The sequence below is a fragment of the Cyprinus carpio genome, chromosome B1 (assembly GCF_018340385.1).
Source record: "Cyprinus carpio isolate SPL01 chromosome B1, ASM1834038v1, whole genome shotgun sequence".
Lineage (NCBI taxonomy): Eukaryota > Metazoa > Chordata > Actinopteri > Cypriniformes > Cyprinidae > Cyprinus > Cyprinus carpio.
The window spans coordinates 39,993,373-40,009,734 of record NC_056597.1 but is presented as its reverse complement, the minus strand read 5'-3'; the positions used below and the strand labels follow the sequence as shown (position 1 = coordinate 40,009,734).

The following is a 16,362-nucleotide window of genomic DNA, read 5'->3' as shown; positions in this document are numbered from 1 at the left end:
CATAAGTACATCTCTGACGTTTATAACAAACCAAACAGTTTGAAAATTGGTAGAAAATTGAGCAAGTTATGGTTATTTAAAAAGTACATGCACCATTAAAACACAGTTTTTGCTCTAACCTCATCCAGCTTTACACACCTTCACAATGACACCGATCTAAAACAACACACTACTTACATGTCATTTCTATCAAAATTGAGATTTTAGCTTCTGTAACTGGTCTCAGTTTAAGTTAACCTTCAATAGATTTGTTCATTTTTCACCACAAGTTTGCAGCTGATTTCAGTCAAATGTATGTCATCTAGTTGTTGATCATTTCTTACATAATAAGAGTCACAGGTGTGTGTGGAGCTGTGTATTATCACACATCACCTGTAGAGGGCGTGATGAAGCTCAGCTCTATGAACTGCTCGCTTAGGGTGAACAAAATACTCATTTACATTTTTATTGGACTTCTTGAACTGTGGATGAGGTGTACTCTTTACAAAGAATCACACCATTTTCACATCATTTTTATTTTCACAAGTTTGCATCATGTTTTATTTTTAGTAACCTTTTTGTTAGTAACATTATACAGTTTATAAAATACTAATACAAACTCAGAAAACTGTCAAGATATTATTTCATTAAAAATATGTTGCTTGTACCACCATTTTTTTTTCACTTTGCGCATCAGTGCACATGTCAGAAGTTTTTACAGTCTTTTATTATTCATGTTTGATCACTGAATATATCGGCCATCGTTAGTCTTGATGTTTTGTGGATGTGTTGCTGTTGAGTAGATCAGTTCCTACTGTAGCATAAGTTGTTGGTTCAGGCGGCTTCATATTGGCATAATAATCACAGTCTGTATCCGTCACTTGATTGGTCGAGTGGGCGTAATGGGGATTTGAATCAGACTGAGGATTGGTTACTGTAGCATAAACAGCAGAGACTTGTGGGCGGGAGTTGAGGTGTGATGCAGGCGTCTGATTGGATGGAGATGCTGTGGTGATGACATCACTGGTTTGGAATCTCCTCATACATAAACTCAGCCTGAAAAACAACAAAAATGATTTACTAGTGCATATAGATAGTATTCACTGCTCATCGATAAAAAAATAATGTAACATGTTTTTCTGATCTTCTGCAGGTAAAGATCTGAACACCCACCTCTGTATTGTGCTGCACATTTTGCTGAAAAAAGCTGAAAAGGTGCATGAAAAGAGAGAAAAAGATTAGTCAAACCTACTCAAAAGGACTTTATAATCACAAATAAACTGTTACCTGTCCCAGATTTCCTCTTCCTCTTTTTTCAGGATGAGGAAATGTTCCAGAACACAGAACCAGAACCAGCAGAACCGAACCCAGACCGCCAGCGACAGAAGACAGACCTGAACACAACATTAAACACAAAACAACACAGTACTGATTTTGATTATACTGTTGAATAAATAATAATGATCTTACAATTTACATAAATGACTTTGATTATTGAAATATTCAACATGCTAATATATTGGAAGTGTTGCTGTTAAATTGTGTAGCCGAAGGGAAACCGCGATAGTGAACCTCAGTCCTCTGAAAACACTCGGCTGATGTGAAACCAGATTAACCTTGAAATCTGATGTGTGCATCACTTTGATCAGGTTCAGCATGAGCTAAAATGTGTCTCAACAAATGTTCAAACCAATCGCTTTTCTCCAAAATATACCAAATAATAAAACTGGTACTGGGACTGTTGCATCCTGGGTAGTGTAGTTTGTGCACTCACTAGTGTTTGGCTGATTGAGTTGAACTGCAGTACTTCCTGTTATTGTTCTCTTGTCGTTTCACTTTCTGTTTGAGGTGTCACTGACAGAGAGAGAGAGAGAGAAAGTGAAATGTGAATTAATAATGATACTTTGTATAAATGTGTCTGTCAGATGCATGAATGCAGATGTTAAGATATCATGGAAAACCCATGTAATGTAATTCTGTGTTCATATCCAAATAATTTAATTATGAAATGATTTTATTTTGAGCCGTTTACAGTCAGATAAACTGTAGAACTGTAGATCCACTGGCTGTAATAAAATTACATTTCAAGCATTCAGTTATTTGACATCTGAATCTATACAGCAGGTGTTGAGGCCACATGACATATTGGCTTATTATTTACAGAAGATGAAGTGTTGATGAAATTTAGAGTTTGAGCAAGTTTGAGACATGAGCTGTCTGGTCAGAACTTGTTGAAAACATATCATTATGTTAATATGACCACTATCAGGAATGCAGCATTAAAGATGTGTTCAGAAGCTTTGATGCCTCTGTGTTCAAGAGAATCAGATTAACTATTAATGATTTGATTGAAATTACGTCTTTTACAAAAATACATGTGTGTAAAGGTGTCTGAAGGTGAAGTGTGTGTGTGAGTGACTTAAATTATTTATGTAAAGATAGTGACTACACATTAGAAATAGTTTTTTTTTTTTTTTTTACAAAAATGCAAGAGTTTAAAGGCGCCGTATACTTCAAATGAAGTTCGTATTCGTTCTTCGTTCAGGGGCAAAAATACGTTCAAAAAGGCTTTCCGACGACTCTCGCGCATATCCCCTAAACACAACAACCATGAAATGAGGAAGTGTAGTCAATCTAGGTGTGAGACGGGCACCAATGATCAGAATATTACAGACAAAATAATAATGATTAGCAGCAGTTCAGAGTCAAGTATCATGTCTCAAGTCACAACAGCAGCAGCAGTATGGTGTTACATTTATTTGAAACACATGTATTTGGTACTTGCTACCTTATATCTTTACTCTTCCTTTCATTCTTTTCATAGCTTTGGAAAACTTGTCTCGGATGTTTCTCTACGTCACATTTTGCATAACTCCGGTCGTCGACAACAAGCTTCGTTGTATTTTTTTTCTAGGAATTAATGCTTTCTCTGAATCTTTAAAGTCTCTCCACGAGCCATCGTACAGGTGCAGATATATCTGTGCCAGAACAGCTATTCAACACATTGTACTTATTTTGCAAGTGATAGATGTTGTTCTCTTCCCTGACATCCGTTGAATGAGTTTTTTTTTTTTGAATGAGAAAAAAAAAAATCGCACGTCAAAAGAAGGTGGAGTTTCAGAACACACCCACTGATTGCGTAACCGCCACAGACCAATAGAAACTCAAAGGTGATTAGGAGCCAAATGAACTCCTCCAGAAAGTTCGAAACAAAAACAAAACAAATTTAGCTTCAGCCTGATGTTGTTCGAAATTACATCATATCAGTTCGTTCTTCGATTTCGTTTGAAGTATAACAGGGCCTTAAAGATGCCTGAGGGTGAAGTCTGTGTGTGTGTGTATGTGTGTGTGTGTGTGTGTGTGTGTGTGTGTGTGTGTGTGTGTGTGTGTGTGTGTGTGTGTGTGTGTGTGTTCAGTACCTGTGCTGCCTTCTTCAGTCATTGCTTGTGTGTGTGTACGAGTGAAGGGTCCTGGGTGTGTGTGTGTGTGTGTGTGTGTGTCCAGTACCTGTGCTGCTGTGGTCAGTGCTGGTGTGTGTGTACGAGTGAAGGGTGCTGGTTGAGATCTGGACAGGTTTTGTTTTCTGTGGTGCTGAGAAACAAGATCACGTCATTGAAATTAAACAAACACATTAATAAACAACCATTAATTACAGCGTGAATCATAAACTAGTGGATGAAACAGACTGTTGCTGTGTGTTGAACATTAGGCACCTCTGATCACATTCAGATGGATGTTTTTATATTCTGTTCCCCATCCAGCTCCACAGGTGTACTCTCCAGCATCTGTCAGACTCAGGTTTCTGATGGTCAGCGTAAATAATCTCTTCTGATGATCGTCCAGCAGAGAGAATCTGCCTTCAGACACTGATGACTCTCTTCCGTCAGATTTTAGTATAAGATTATTATCTCTGAAAGGTCCTTTATAGAAGTATTTGTAGGAGTTTTCATATCCTTCAGCATAAGGACAATTCAGAAACACTTGTCCTCCCTCTGTTCCTCTCACTATAATACACACACACACTGAACTGATCACTGCACACACACACACACACACACACACACACACACACACACACACACACACACACACACACACACATCAGCTTTACTCACATACACTGCCAAAATAAGCCTTATTTTTAGACAAAACTTTTTATTTAACAATAAAATGTAAAAGAAAAAAAATTATAATAATAATTTTGAGCACTTACCCGTCAGTAGAAACCCAAATCATGTGAACTTCAACTCCACATCTTCATAATTCAAAAAAAGAAAAGCCAACACTCAAGTTCCTCAAATGTCTTTCTTGAACTCAGATCTCCAGTAATACTGTGAATAATGCTCTCTTCTCTCAGTGTAGAGTACAGTTATATGTCTGTTGCTGATCTGACGTGATGAGAATCAAACACTAGCGCTGACGGACAGTATGTTAGTGTCTTCATGTGATGTTGAGGGTGTTATGTGTGAAAAATGACCAGGAAATTAACTGTGAACTCACAAACCACAACCTGCTTCCTCTCTTTCTGTTCTGCCTCTGCCTTCAAGTGCTTTTCTGTTTCTCTTTTGCTCTTTTCTGGCTACAAACACATACAGCAATAAATAAATAAATAAATTATATATATATATTTGCAGAGGTGTAAAAAGTACCTAAAAAAACATATACTTGAGTAAAAGTACAGATACATACATACATACATACATGTGTGAGTGTGTGTGTGTGTGTGTGTGTGTGTGTGTGTGTGTGTGTGTGTGTGTGTGTGTGTGTGTGTGTGTGTGTGTGTATGTATGTATGTATCTATCTGTACTTGTCAAACTGACTACAAGCACCTCAGGAGACAGGAAGTGACATAAAAGTCCAAGACAAGGCACAGCGAACATGTAACAAGATTTGTGAAGGGAACAATCACATTTATAAAAAAAACAAAAATAAATAAAAACAAATAAAAATCAAAACCAAAAAAAAAAAAATCAAAACAAAACACAACACAACTCAACAACAACAAAAACAAAACAAAACAAAACAAAACAATATCCTTCAAAAAGGTCTCCTCAGTATAACGGATAGATAACATAATGTTAAGTAAAATTAAAAAGTAAAGCACTCTTGCACAGGAAGTGCTGGTTTCAGCTTCATCACTGGCTGCAGTCATGTCCTCATCTCATATTTAAAACACATGCAATTCACAACTACTCACTAAGTAACTCCTATTCACATAAAGCAGTCTCACTGACATATTTGGGTGAGTAAGGCCAAAACACACAAGATCTAGGGCTTTCAGTGTCCTGTAGTATATCACATCTTTTGTAGCAGAAGTAAACTGCTGCAGGAAAAGCTAGGTGCCACGTAATGTGTAACTGCAACACTCATTTCTAATGTAGTGGAGTGAAGTAGTTACACACACACACACACACACACATATATATATATATATATATATATATATATATAGTATATTCCTGAAAATATATCTGAAGAGTTCAAGTGCCTTTAAAATTTTCTATTCATTGCCATTAAAGTGAAATCACTGAACCTACACACAGGAGACTGATAAAAATGGTAATTTAGAATATAAATTCAAACAGGACTTACAGGCTTATGCATCTGAATTCTTCATTTATACTTTTAAAATATATATTTCAAAATATAAAAATTGGCCAGAAATATGTTTGCTAAAATATCTTTTAAAACATATTTACATAAATATATTTTCATAATATATATAATTATTGCAGAGCGATACTGCAATATATAAAACATATTAAACGTCATTAAATCATTATAAATCTTCTTTCAATTTCTAGTAAGTCATCTACTTTTTTTTTTTAAATGCAGGCTATTGAAATGTATTTTCTTGTCCCTAAAATACATTAAGGGATATATAATTTTTTTTTTTTTTTTTTTTTTTTTTTTGTTTTTTTTAACTCACATATATTGTCATATGAAAAATTACATTATAGAATGAAAAAAAAAAAAAACATTGAACAAATGAACATTAAAAAAAACAATAATTTATTTCATTACAACCTCTGAAAAGTAACAATTCTCAAAGACCCGCCCTCCTTAGTTACTGTTGCTATGTCTGACAAGCCGTGCTGCTCTCACACATCATGTTCTCACGCAGTGAAAAATACACCACCGAGCAAAGAGGAAACTGACAACACACCTCCAGACAAGACAGATTACTTCTGATATCAAGCAAAACTTTCACATTTTGTCTTTTCTTTTTTTCAAAGAAATTTAAACAATAAATACCCTTTTGTGGCTCTTTAATGTGTTGTGACAGATCAATGTACAAGCAGCACATGAACCTTGATCATCTCTTCTGCTTTACTAGTTATAACACAACATGAACATTAATGAACATCAGAAGGTATTTCATTTCAACTGTAGAAAGATGTCAATACACACAAGTTTTCAGGTTTAAGTCCACCGAACTTATTCTACTCTCCTGTCTGATTTGTTTGTCAGATTCTGCATTATTATTGGTCAAATCACCTGTCAATCAAGCTCTCTGTGAAGGGTCAGTTGCAGAAATGCTGTTGTTTACAGAAACTGTAAATAATCCAGAATATTGCTTGAACATTAAAGTCACACTTTCTCCTTCATATCAGTCCTGAGAGAAGAGCTGCATTGTGGGAAGTGTAGTCTGTGTGTTTAGCTGAAGCCTCTTCCTGTGGCTCTGGTTGAACTTCCTGTTTGGTAAGTAACTGCTGCAGACATCTCATGTTTAACCGAAGCAAAAAGACCTGCTAGTTATATTTTGATAAAGATAATTGTTAGTATTAGCATCTCAGTGGAAGCTGCTTTTAGGAGCCTCCACTTTATGTTGCTTGCAAGGATTTATCAGAATATAAATCTACTTTTGAATCTCCATCAATGTAGAAAGATGACTAACCACAAAAACATCGAGAAAGAAAACAACAAGATCAGCAGAAGTGAACAGATCTAACTAACCACACAAACCTTGAGAAAGAAAACAACAAAAAGTAAGTAAAGAATAACTGACATAAATAAATAAAAAAATAAAATAAATATCAAAATACACTGAAATCTAGAGTAACATGTTTAATTTGTCCATTAAGCTGCAGATTGCAAGTAACTCATGAGACTCAACTTCAGAAATTAATACATTCAAATGTTCCATAATTGTGCATGTCATCTGTAAACATACAAGGAACAATTATAACAATGATAAACATAATGAAAAAAGATTGAATAAAGCCAACAAAATGAACTCAATTATGACTGATTTTCAGAAAAGTCATGAAAATTGTCATGAAGATGATTTCTCTTGATCCTCAACATGCTCATAAATACCAAACTCATTCATATATTTCTACTCCCTCATCCAGTTACACTAACACACACGCGCACATACACACACACACAAATCGTACTGATATGTATGTTATGTTGGTCTCTGAATTGTTTTTTTTTGCATTTAATTTGTTTTTTGTATATCTTGTAATAGTCTTGTTTGCATAATAAAAAAAAAAAAAAAAAAAAAAACTCAAAAGCTCTACATATTTAGTATCATATGATATATGATGTTATATTATATTAGTTAAATTGAACGTGATAATACTCACAGTCCCTTCAACATCATTTGGATGTCCCAAGGTAAAAAAAAATCTGATCTGTTCAGAATTGTTACTCCTACTTGTGCCAAAAATTGTTGTCGTGATTCCTTTTCATTTAAAGCATTTTTTATCTAGAAAAACGAAGTGTAAGTATGATTATACACTTTGCATAAAAATGCAAAAAATTCAACATACCATCAATATTTGGTCACTGCTTTGTGGATGGATCCAGCATGCCCTGTTTGGCTGCACATTTCGTAGGGCTGTCATGTCAATCACTGAACCTTGGCTGGGGTCTGAAAAGAGACAAAATATTATGATCCAACTGTGTTAAGGTGTGTCTTTCACTATCATTTAGGGACTGTGGAGGTGTACCTTCACATAAAGTACGGGACAAAGTGATTTTTACAATACATGAAAAAATGAATGGTCATTGTAAGTTTAAAAAAAAAAAAAAAAGTTACCAAGTACTATCAGACCATAACCATTGAAGGTTAACTGATCACTTGGTGATACAATTTTTCTAAGGATGTCCTCCATGTTCTTATTCTGTGCTGTGTTATAATGGTAACATGGTACACACCTGGTGCACCTTGAAATTACTGGACAACTGCCCTTTTTAAAGACATTCATCTAGAACAATGCAATAACAAATAAGTATTCATTAGCCGAGCAAAATCAGGTTAATTTTACATTAGCCCTGCAGTCTATCCATATAGTACTGAAGTATAAGATTAAAATAAGAATCGCTGTGAGCATTATGCAAGTCATGTCAGCTAAACACGTTTACAACGCTTCGGATACATAACACTTCACAAGACTATATATGTTGAAACAACAAAACATTAAATGAAGATTAGAAAGATTAATTACCTACCGATAAACAATCACTGTTAATTAATCCGCCGTTTTCTGTAGACTCTTCTCGGAAGACCAAAGCACGTGCGATCGTTTACTGTCTCTACTGCGCATGCGTCTATGACGTCACCAAAACACACCACCGCGCATGCGCGTAACAACGTCCAGTACGTATTGGATCTGATCCAGCTACGTCATCGTGCTACAGGCTGCAGCGAGGACAGTCTCTCCCAACTCCATTTCCCATAATCCCGTGCTAAGGGCTAATCACCACCAGGTGTTCCCCATTACCACTCCCCTATATATACTGTGTTTGGACTCTCAATAAGTGCGAAGTCTTGTTTACTGTAGTTCTGTCTGGCATTTCCGAGCGGTTTCCCTGTGTTTGTGCCTTCCGTGTTTGATCTTGGATTGTGTATACCGACTGTGATTCTCTGCTGCCTGCCCCGACCTCTGCCTGGTATTGTTACTGATTTCTGGATATCCCTTGACACACGTGACGCTGTTTCCTGATCTCTGCCTGTTTGACCACTCTCTTAATAAAATACTGCAAATGGATCCGAACGTCTCTGACTCTGCGTTACAATAGTGTTGTAGGAATATTGTCCCACTGATAAATACAGTGCAAATGATTCTGTCTCCTTGGATAAAAGTTAAGTGGAAATAAAAATAAAAAATAGACTGAACAGTTCCATGATAATATGTCTGTAACATTTACCACTCTCGTCAAAAGGCACTAGGTATGCGTTTGTGACATTAATAAATAATTGTGAAAATTAATAAACGTTAAATTTATGAAATAAATTAGTAATATTAGTTTTATTACATATTAAATTGGTTGATGATAAGTGAAAATTATTTATGTGGTAATATATATATATATATATGTTCTACCTTCTCTCTTTTCTATCTCATTCTTTTCATGTGAACTGAGTTGGCTACACATGCTTACATTCATAAATGTAAACGTTATTTCTATTTTATTTTAATAAATGTAACTTTTTTAATTTTCACAATTATTTATTAATTAATGTCACAAACACATAAGATTCATGTATCCAGCAACATCTGATTCAAATATTATGCTAATTAACAGTGAGTGGTGGTTTCAGACATTATAGTACTGACTCTTATTCTGCCTGAAAGAATGAAAAGACCGAGCTGAAGGCGGAGCGATTCGACCAATCAGATGAGAGGAGTGTTTCAGCGCCGGCCCACAGGTGCGAATGAAATATTGAAGACATAAACCGATTTGTAAACCTCAAACGAAAAAATGAGAAATCGAGCCAAACTCTCACTTTTCGGTTTGTTAAACTAAAACGGAAAAACTTTTCTTATATTGCATTCTAAATAGGAAATGAAATGATCAAATCGTACACGGTCCAAGGTATCTTTTGGTCATTTGATTGTCTACTTATAAAATAAATAAAGAGAAATGAGAAACGGTTAGATTTTCGTTTGAAAATTTAGCTGGATTTTTCGTATTTTTGTTTATGGGTAAAAAATGAGATTATGCTTTAATATTTGTTTGAATGTGTGGGTGGCGCTGAAACGCCCCTTTCATCGCTTAAGCACCACACCAACAACCTTCAACAACAATCCCAACAGTTCATTTTCACCAGGAGAGAAGCGGCAGATGAGCCGAGTTTATTAATCCTGCGGATTCTTTGCTAGTGGCGCTTACAAGATAAAATAATAATAATAAATAAAATATGATATTTTCACGGCTGCTGCATGTTACTGACAAAACAGACTTGACAACTTTATTCATGACCAATAAAATGCCATTTGAATTTTACTTTAGCCTGTGATCTAATTAGTCTACTTTAATTTTTTTTTTTTTTTAATTATAGGCTATAGCCTACTTAGAAATGTGAACTGAATTCACGAATTCCATAGATGACCATAAATAGAGTGATGGAGTGACCACATTACAGATAATGAGGTTCAGACGGGAAACACTGCACCTCTCACTGGTTTCATAATTGCATAGGCCTAAACATAAAATTATTATTATTTTTTTTCTATTTAAATTGCTTATTTTAAAAGTAGACATGTCCAGCTTTTATAGACATGGTTCGTCTGTGATGCATGAGCCTGGTTCATTTCTGACATTTCAGAAAGACGTTCAGGTAGACCGAGATAGCAGAAAGCTCATCCTGTTGAGTGCGAATGAAATATTGATATATATATTTATATAATATATTTTCATGTTACTGAGGGTGTCTTACGACCAAAACTGATGGAGCTGAAGCTCTTTCCTCTGTTATCGGGATGGAGAGTGTGGATCGGGATCCGCCGATCGGAGAAGTGCAGTAGACTACACTCTACAAGATATAGCTTCAGTTGCTGTTGTTTGTAATAGCAAATAAAAACATGTTACCTGTGAGGTTTTTAATATCTCAAAATAAAGACTTATGTCGAAATAACGAAATTATATATTTCTGAAAAATATAAAAGACAGGTTGGCATTGCAATCTTAACATTAGAAAACACAACACAGCAGAACATGCGAATGTAGCAACGCAGCGCCACGCAACAGAAATAGTGTAGAGACGACTATGCCACCCTGGGGCTTGCACCCAGGGAAATACCACGCACCCTCAGGTGCTACTCAAGGGAACAGGTTCAAGACTACTAATGAGAGCAAGAGACGGGTCTTACCCAGATAAAACATTTGTTTTACAGCCATTAACCCTAAAACATTCAAGAATGGTCTCGTCAGTTTACCAGTTAAATACCCACAGTTACAAAGAGACCGTAATAAAGCTTTACCTTTAACAGAAGGGACAGACCCCACAGCAAATCAGTGCGTACAAATCCAGAAGCAAGTGACAAACCAAAAAGAAACGAATACACTTCCTTTCTGTTAAGCTTCAGGAATATCACAGCTCATCAAACAATCACCTGTGAATATAAATGCACAGAACACTCAGGGGCAGGGGCGGATCTACCGGGGTGGCATAGGGTGGCAAATGCCAGTTGGCAGCAACGAATTAAAAGTTATGGCCAATTTGAAAATTTACGAGCGTGAATCTCCAAAGTCCGACTGCAGTGAACGCAGCAGCACGAGAGGACGCCAGAGCGGCACGAGACTGGTTTGTTTGGAAAACTTTGAGTGCGCGCGAAGCGAGGGAACCAGGAGGCGCGAGGAGACACAGGAGGAAAGAGGTCAAAATGGATTATCTATCTATCAAGAAATGAAGCTAAAATGAAAGCACAGTACTAGCATAGTTGAAATGTTGACTTTGATATGATAAATATCAGGTTGAAGAACGTTATTTCGCTAACTAACGTGACAGTGGTGTAGTCTACTACGTGATACGTTACGTTACCCACTTTTAAAAAGCGTGAGGATACATAACAACTTCGTTTTGTGTCAGAACTTTCACACTTTCATTCATAAATTCACCCCGTCTGTGTTTGCAAAGCGACAGGGATTGAATCGCGGAATTCAGTCACAAATGGAACTTGCTGTATAAAGCAGAACGTCACAGAATTCGGCCCTTTTTGAATGAATAAATCAAAAGTAGGGCTGTACATTTAATCAAATACTCGATTTGACAACCTGTCAAAATAAAATTTCCGTATAACTTGAAGAAATTTAAACAGAAATATAGTAGTATTGCACAGTAGAGTATGCTATACTTCAAGTAGGCCTAATAGCTAATAATAATAATAGTTTATTAAAAACCACAGAAACTCCGTCTACAACCTACCAAAATAAAAGTTTGGTCTAACGCAGAGAAATTATGTAAGAAATTGCACAGTAAAATATACTTTAAAAAAAGATCTACTAAAACGTTATTTTAAAGGAATATCACACAAGTTTTCATTTAAACTTGCCAAAACAATAACACCATATTTTTCAAAAACAATTACTAAAAGTACATTTGTATTTGTGCCTATGTTTATTTATTTATTATTATTGTCAGCTAATAAAACCTATGCTTCAGGGACCATATTCATATAACATCTAAGGCTAAATGTAGCTCTTGACTGGTTGAGTTAGATGGTTAGATTCAAATTTTTGTGTTTATATCTGGTTTTTGCAACTGAGAACCTTTAATAAAACCAAAATTGTGAGAAACAAAGTTTAAAATGTGACAGTGTAAATGGTTTAAATCCTGCTGAATATAAAGCAGTGTTATTCTTTTTTTTATGTTTCTTATTTTGCATATACAGACACAGTCAAAAACAGTTTGCTTCCCCTCTCACACATCTGCCACTCATAACCTGTGTCTTAACCTTAATGCATTTCCTGTGATAATGCCCCTTACTTCTATCACACTTCAATCTCCTATTAAGTGAGATCACATTGTATGGTCACTTATTCCTTATATGAACTGTTTCAAATGCAAGACATTGATTGCATGAGATTAAGTTTGTAAATTGCAGCCTGTGCCCTTCTGTAGTGTGTACATATACTATTTATGATCAAACTGTGATGACTGTGACTAAATTCAGTATATATACGTCTGCCATATGTTGCCAGCCCTCAAAAATTCCTGCCCCCTTCTCGCCTCCCCATCAATATTTTTCTAGATCCGCCCCTGCTCAAGGGAGCAGCAGTCCAGTACTGTGATGGCCCACTGTTAGCTGCATGCAAAGGACAATGAAACTGTAGGATCAGATGGTATACAGAACAGTCGTAAGAACAGCCGTAGATTAAACCAGTGTGAGAAACAGCCGTAGATACAGGCTTATGAAACAACAGCTAGCGCTCTCAGGCCACACCTAAAATACAAATAATAACACGAATAGACATCCACTTTAAACAATCTCCCCCCTCACACAAGAAGCCACAAGAAAAGTGTGTCTTACCCCATTCTTAGACAACAGCAAGATTTATGCTACCTGTGCTCATCACTTCAGACACACCAACGCACACACACACACACACACACACACACACACACACACACCACGCCACACCACACACACACAGACACTCACCACACCACACACACACCATGCCACACCACGCCACACCACACCACACACACACCATGCCACACCACACCACACACACACACACAGACACAGACACTCACCACACCACACCACACACACACACACCAGGGGAAAGCAACCGGACATTAACCCCTGGACCTTTACGGCCCACAAGACAGGGACACAGAGCAGAATGACTATGCCACACTTAGACTTGCTTCATAAGGCCACTAGGCCTCCACTAGAACGTAACTCTATGACTGAGCCAGCAGGTGTGATCAACAGGATGCCACTCAATGCCAGCAGGCGTGTCTTCCCATTGGGAATATGCAAAAGTTAAAATGGAAACTGATTCTAATGAATCCACAAACCATGATAAAACTCATCCGGTCACACATACAAAATACTTAAGTACTAAAGTTTGGTTAAAACATTTGTTGATATATCTTGCATGACAGCACTACAAAAAGAACTCTCACCCACCATGTTCTTTGAATATAAACACCGTTGTCATCTCCGTGCAAGTGATTATGGGATATGGTAGGGTGCGAAGTGTCCATCAAATGTAGGCTGCATCCGAAAACTTAGACAGGGGACTCGCTGCCGTATAAGGCAATGAATTTGCAGGCAACGTTTTTGAACAAAGGCACCTCATGAAACTGATTTTGGACAGGCTTCTGAGGCAGAGTAATGGTTTAATGATCTACAGCAAAATATAGAGAGCTTTGGTGATAACTAAGTGGATATTTCATTACTGCTTAGTTTTACTGAACTAATGGCTGCTGATGAATATTTGATTTGAATTTTGCTCGCTCGTGTTTGTTAAATGCGTAATGTTAATTAGCCCAATGTGAGTAGGTCTGCTCATGGCTGAAAAGAATATATGAAAAACAAGATTATATTACATAACTAAAACATTATAGCTTATATTTATTTAGTACATTTTTGAATTAATGTAAAAACTAAAATGGGTTGTAAAAATGAAAGTTATTATTATTATTTTTTTAAATTGTGTTCATCGTGGTGGGCCGCGGGTTGAGAGCCACTGCTCTAACCTCATCCAGCTTTACACACCTTCACAATGACACCGATCTAAACAACACACTACTTACGTGTAATTTCTATCAAAGTTCTGTAACTGGTCTCAGTTTAAGTTAACCTTCAATAGTTTTGTTCATTTTTCACCACAAGTTTGCAGCTGATTTCAGTCAAATGTGCGTCATCTAGTTGTTGATCATTTCTTATATAATAAGAGTCACAGGTGTGTGTGGAGCTGTGTATTATCACACATCACCTGTAGAGGGCGTGATGAAGCTCAGCTCTCTGAACTGCTCGCTTAGGGTGAACAAAATACTCATTTACATTTTTATTGGACTTCTTGAACTGTGGATGAGGTGTACTCTTTACAAAGAATCACACCATTTTCACATAATTTGTTTTTTATTATTTTCACAAGTTTGCATCATATTTTATTTTAAGTAACTTTTTTTGTTAGTAACATTATACAGTTTATAAAATACTAATAAAAACTCAGAAAACTGGCAAGATATTAATTCATTAAAGATATGTTGCTTGTACCACCATTTTTTTTTTTTTTTTTCACTTTGCACATCAGTGCACATGTCAGAAGTTTTGGGAGTCTTTTATTATTTATGTTTGATCACTGAATATATTAGGCTGTCGTTAGTCTCGATGTTTTGTGGACGTGTCACTGTTGAGTAGATCAGTTCGATTCTGTTGTCTGTTGTTGGTTCAGGCGGCTTCATATTGGCATAATAATCACAGTCTGTATCCGTCACCTGATTGGTCGATTGGGCTTGATGGGGGTTTGAATCAGGTTGCTGTTTGGTTACTGTAGCATAAACAGCAGAGTCTTGTGGGCGGGAGTTGAGGTGTGATGCAGGCGTCTGATTGGATGGAGATGCTGTGGCGATGACATCACTGTTTGGAATCTCCTCATACATAAACTCAGCCTGAAAAACAACAAAAATGATTTACTAGTGCATATAGATAGTATTCACTGCTCATCAAAAAATAATAATGTAATGTTTTTCTGATCTTCTACGGTTAAAGATCTGATCACCCACCTCCGTATTGTGCTGCACATTCTGCAGAAATAAAGCTGAAGGGACCATGAAAAGAGAGAAAAGAATTAGTCAGATCTACTCAAAAAGAACTTTATAATCACAAATAAACTGTTACCTGTCCCAGATTTCCTCTTCCTCTTTTTCAGGATGAGGAACATTCCAGAACACAGAACCAGAACCAGCAGAACCGAACCCAGACCGCCAGCGACAGAAGACAGACCTGAACACAACATTAAACACAAAACACAGTACTGATTCTGATTATATTGGTGAATAAACATTAACAATCTTAAAATTGACAATGACTTTAATTATTGCAATATTCAACATTCTAAAATATTGGAAATGTGTTGCTGTTATATTGTGTAGCCGAAGGGAAACCGCGATAGTAAACCTCAGTCCTCTGAAAACACTCGGCTGATGTGAAACCAGATTAACCACACGAGATCTGATGTGTCTCAAATGTTCAAACCAATTGCTTTTCTCCAAAATTGATCACAAAAAAAAAATTTTCAAACCAATTGCTTTTCTCCAAATATACCACATAATCAATCAGGGGACTATTGCATTGTGGGTATTGTAGTTTGTGTGCTCACTAGTGTTTAAAAAAAAAAAAAAAACTAAGTGACGTGACATGTGGCAAAGTATGGTCACCCATACTCAGAATTAGTGCTCTGCATTTAACCCATTCAAAGTGCACACACACAGCAGTGAACACACACACCGTGAACACATACCCGGAGCAGTTTTGACTTTTGGCTGATTGAGTTGAACTGCAGTACTTCCTGTCATTAATCTTGTTGTCTCTCTTTCTGTTTGAGGTGTCACTGACAGAGAGAGAGAGAAAAAGTGAAATATGAATGTGTTGCTCACAATTAATAATGATACTTTGTATAAATGTG

At 36.4% G+C, this 16,362-nt stretch overlaps 1 protein-coding gene and 1 long non-coding RNA gene across 2 annotated transcripts in view; both read right to left on the bottom strand.

Moving 5' to 3' along the window:
* Window positions 1–1,785: 1,785 nt before the first annotated feature.
* On the bottom strand, window positions 1,786–4,214 carry LOC109112200. The gene is made up of 4 exons (XR_006153856.1): window positions 4,193–4,214; window positions 3,693–4,013; window positions 3,487–3,570; window positions 1,786–1,833 (listed from the first exon to the last, which is right to left on the bottom strand). It is a non-coding gene; the product is annotated as an uncharacterized LOC109112200 (long non-coding RNA).
* Window positions 4,215–14,794: 10,580 nt separating this feature from the next.
* LOC122134500 (CMRF35-like molecule 9) overlaps window positions 14,795–16,362 on the bottom strand; it is a 44,259-nt gene continuing 42,691 nt past the window's right edge. The window contains exons 6-9 of the mRNA XM_042716099.1: window positions 16,198–16,287; window positions 15,576–15,680; window positions 15,461–15,495; window positions 14,795–15,346 (exon numbers count right to left, since the gene is read on the bottom strand). Of these exons, the coding sequence (XP_042572033.1) occupies window positions 15,020–15,346; window positions 15,461–15,495; window positions 15,576–15,680; window positions 16,198–16,287 (557 nt within the window). The 3' untranslated portion in view covers window positions 14,795–15,019. The remainder of the gene's footprint in view (window positions 15,347–15,460; window positions 15,496–15,575; window positions 15,681–16,197; window positions 16,288–16,362) is intronic.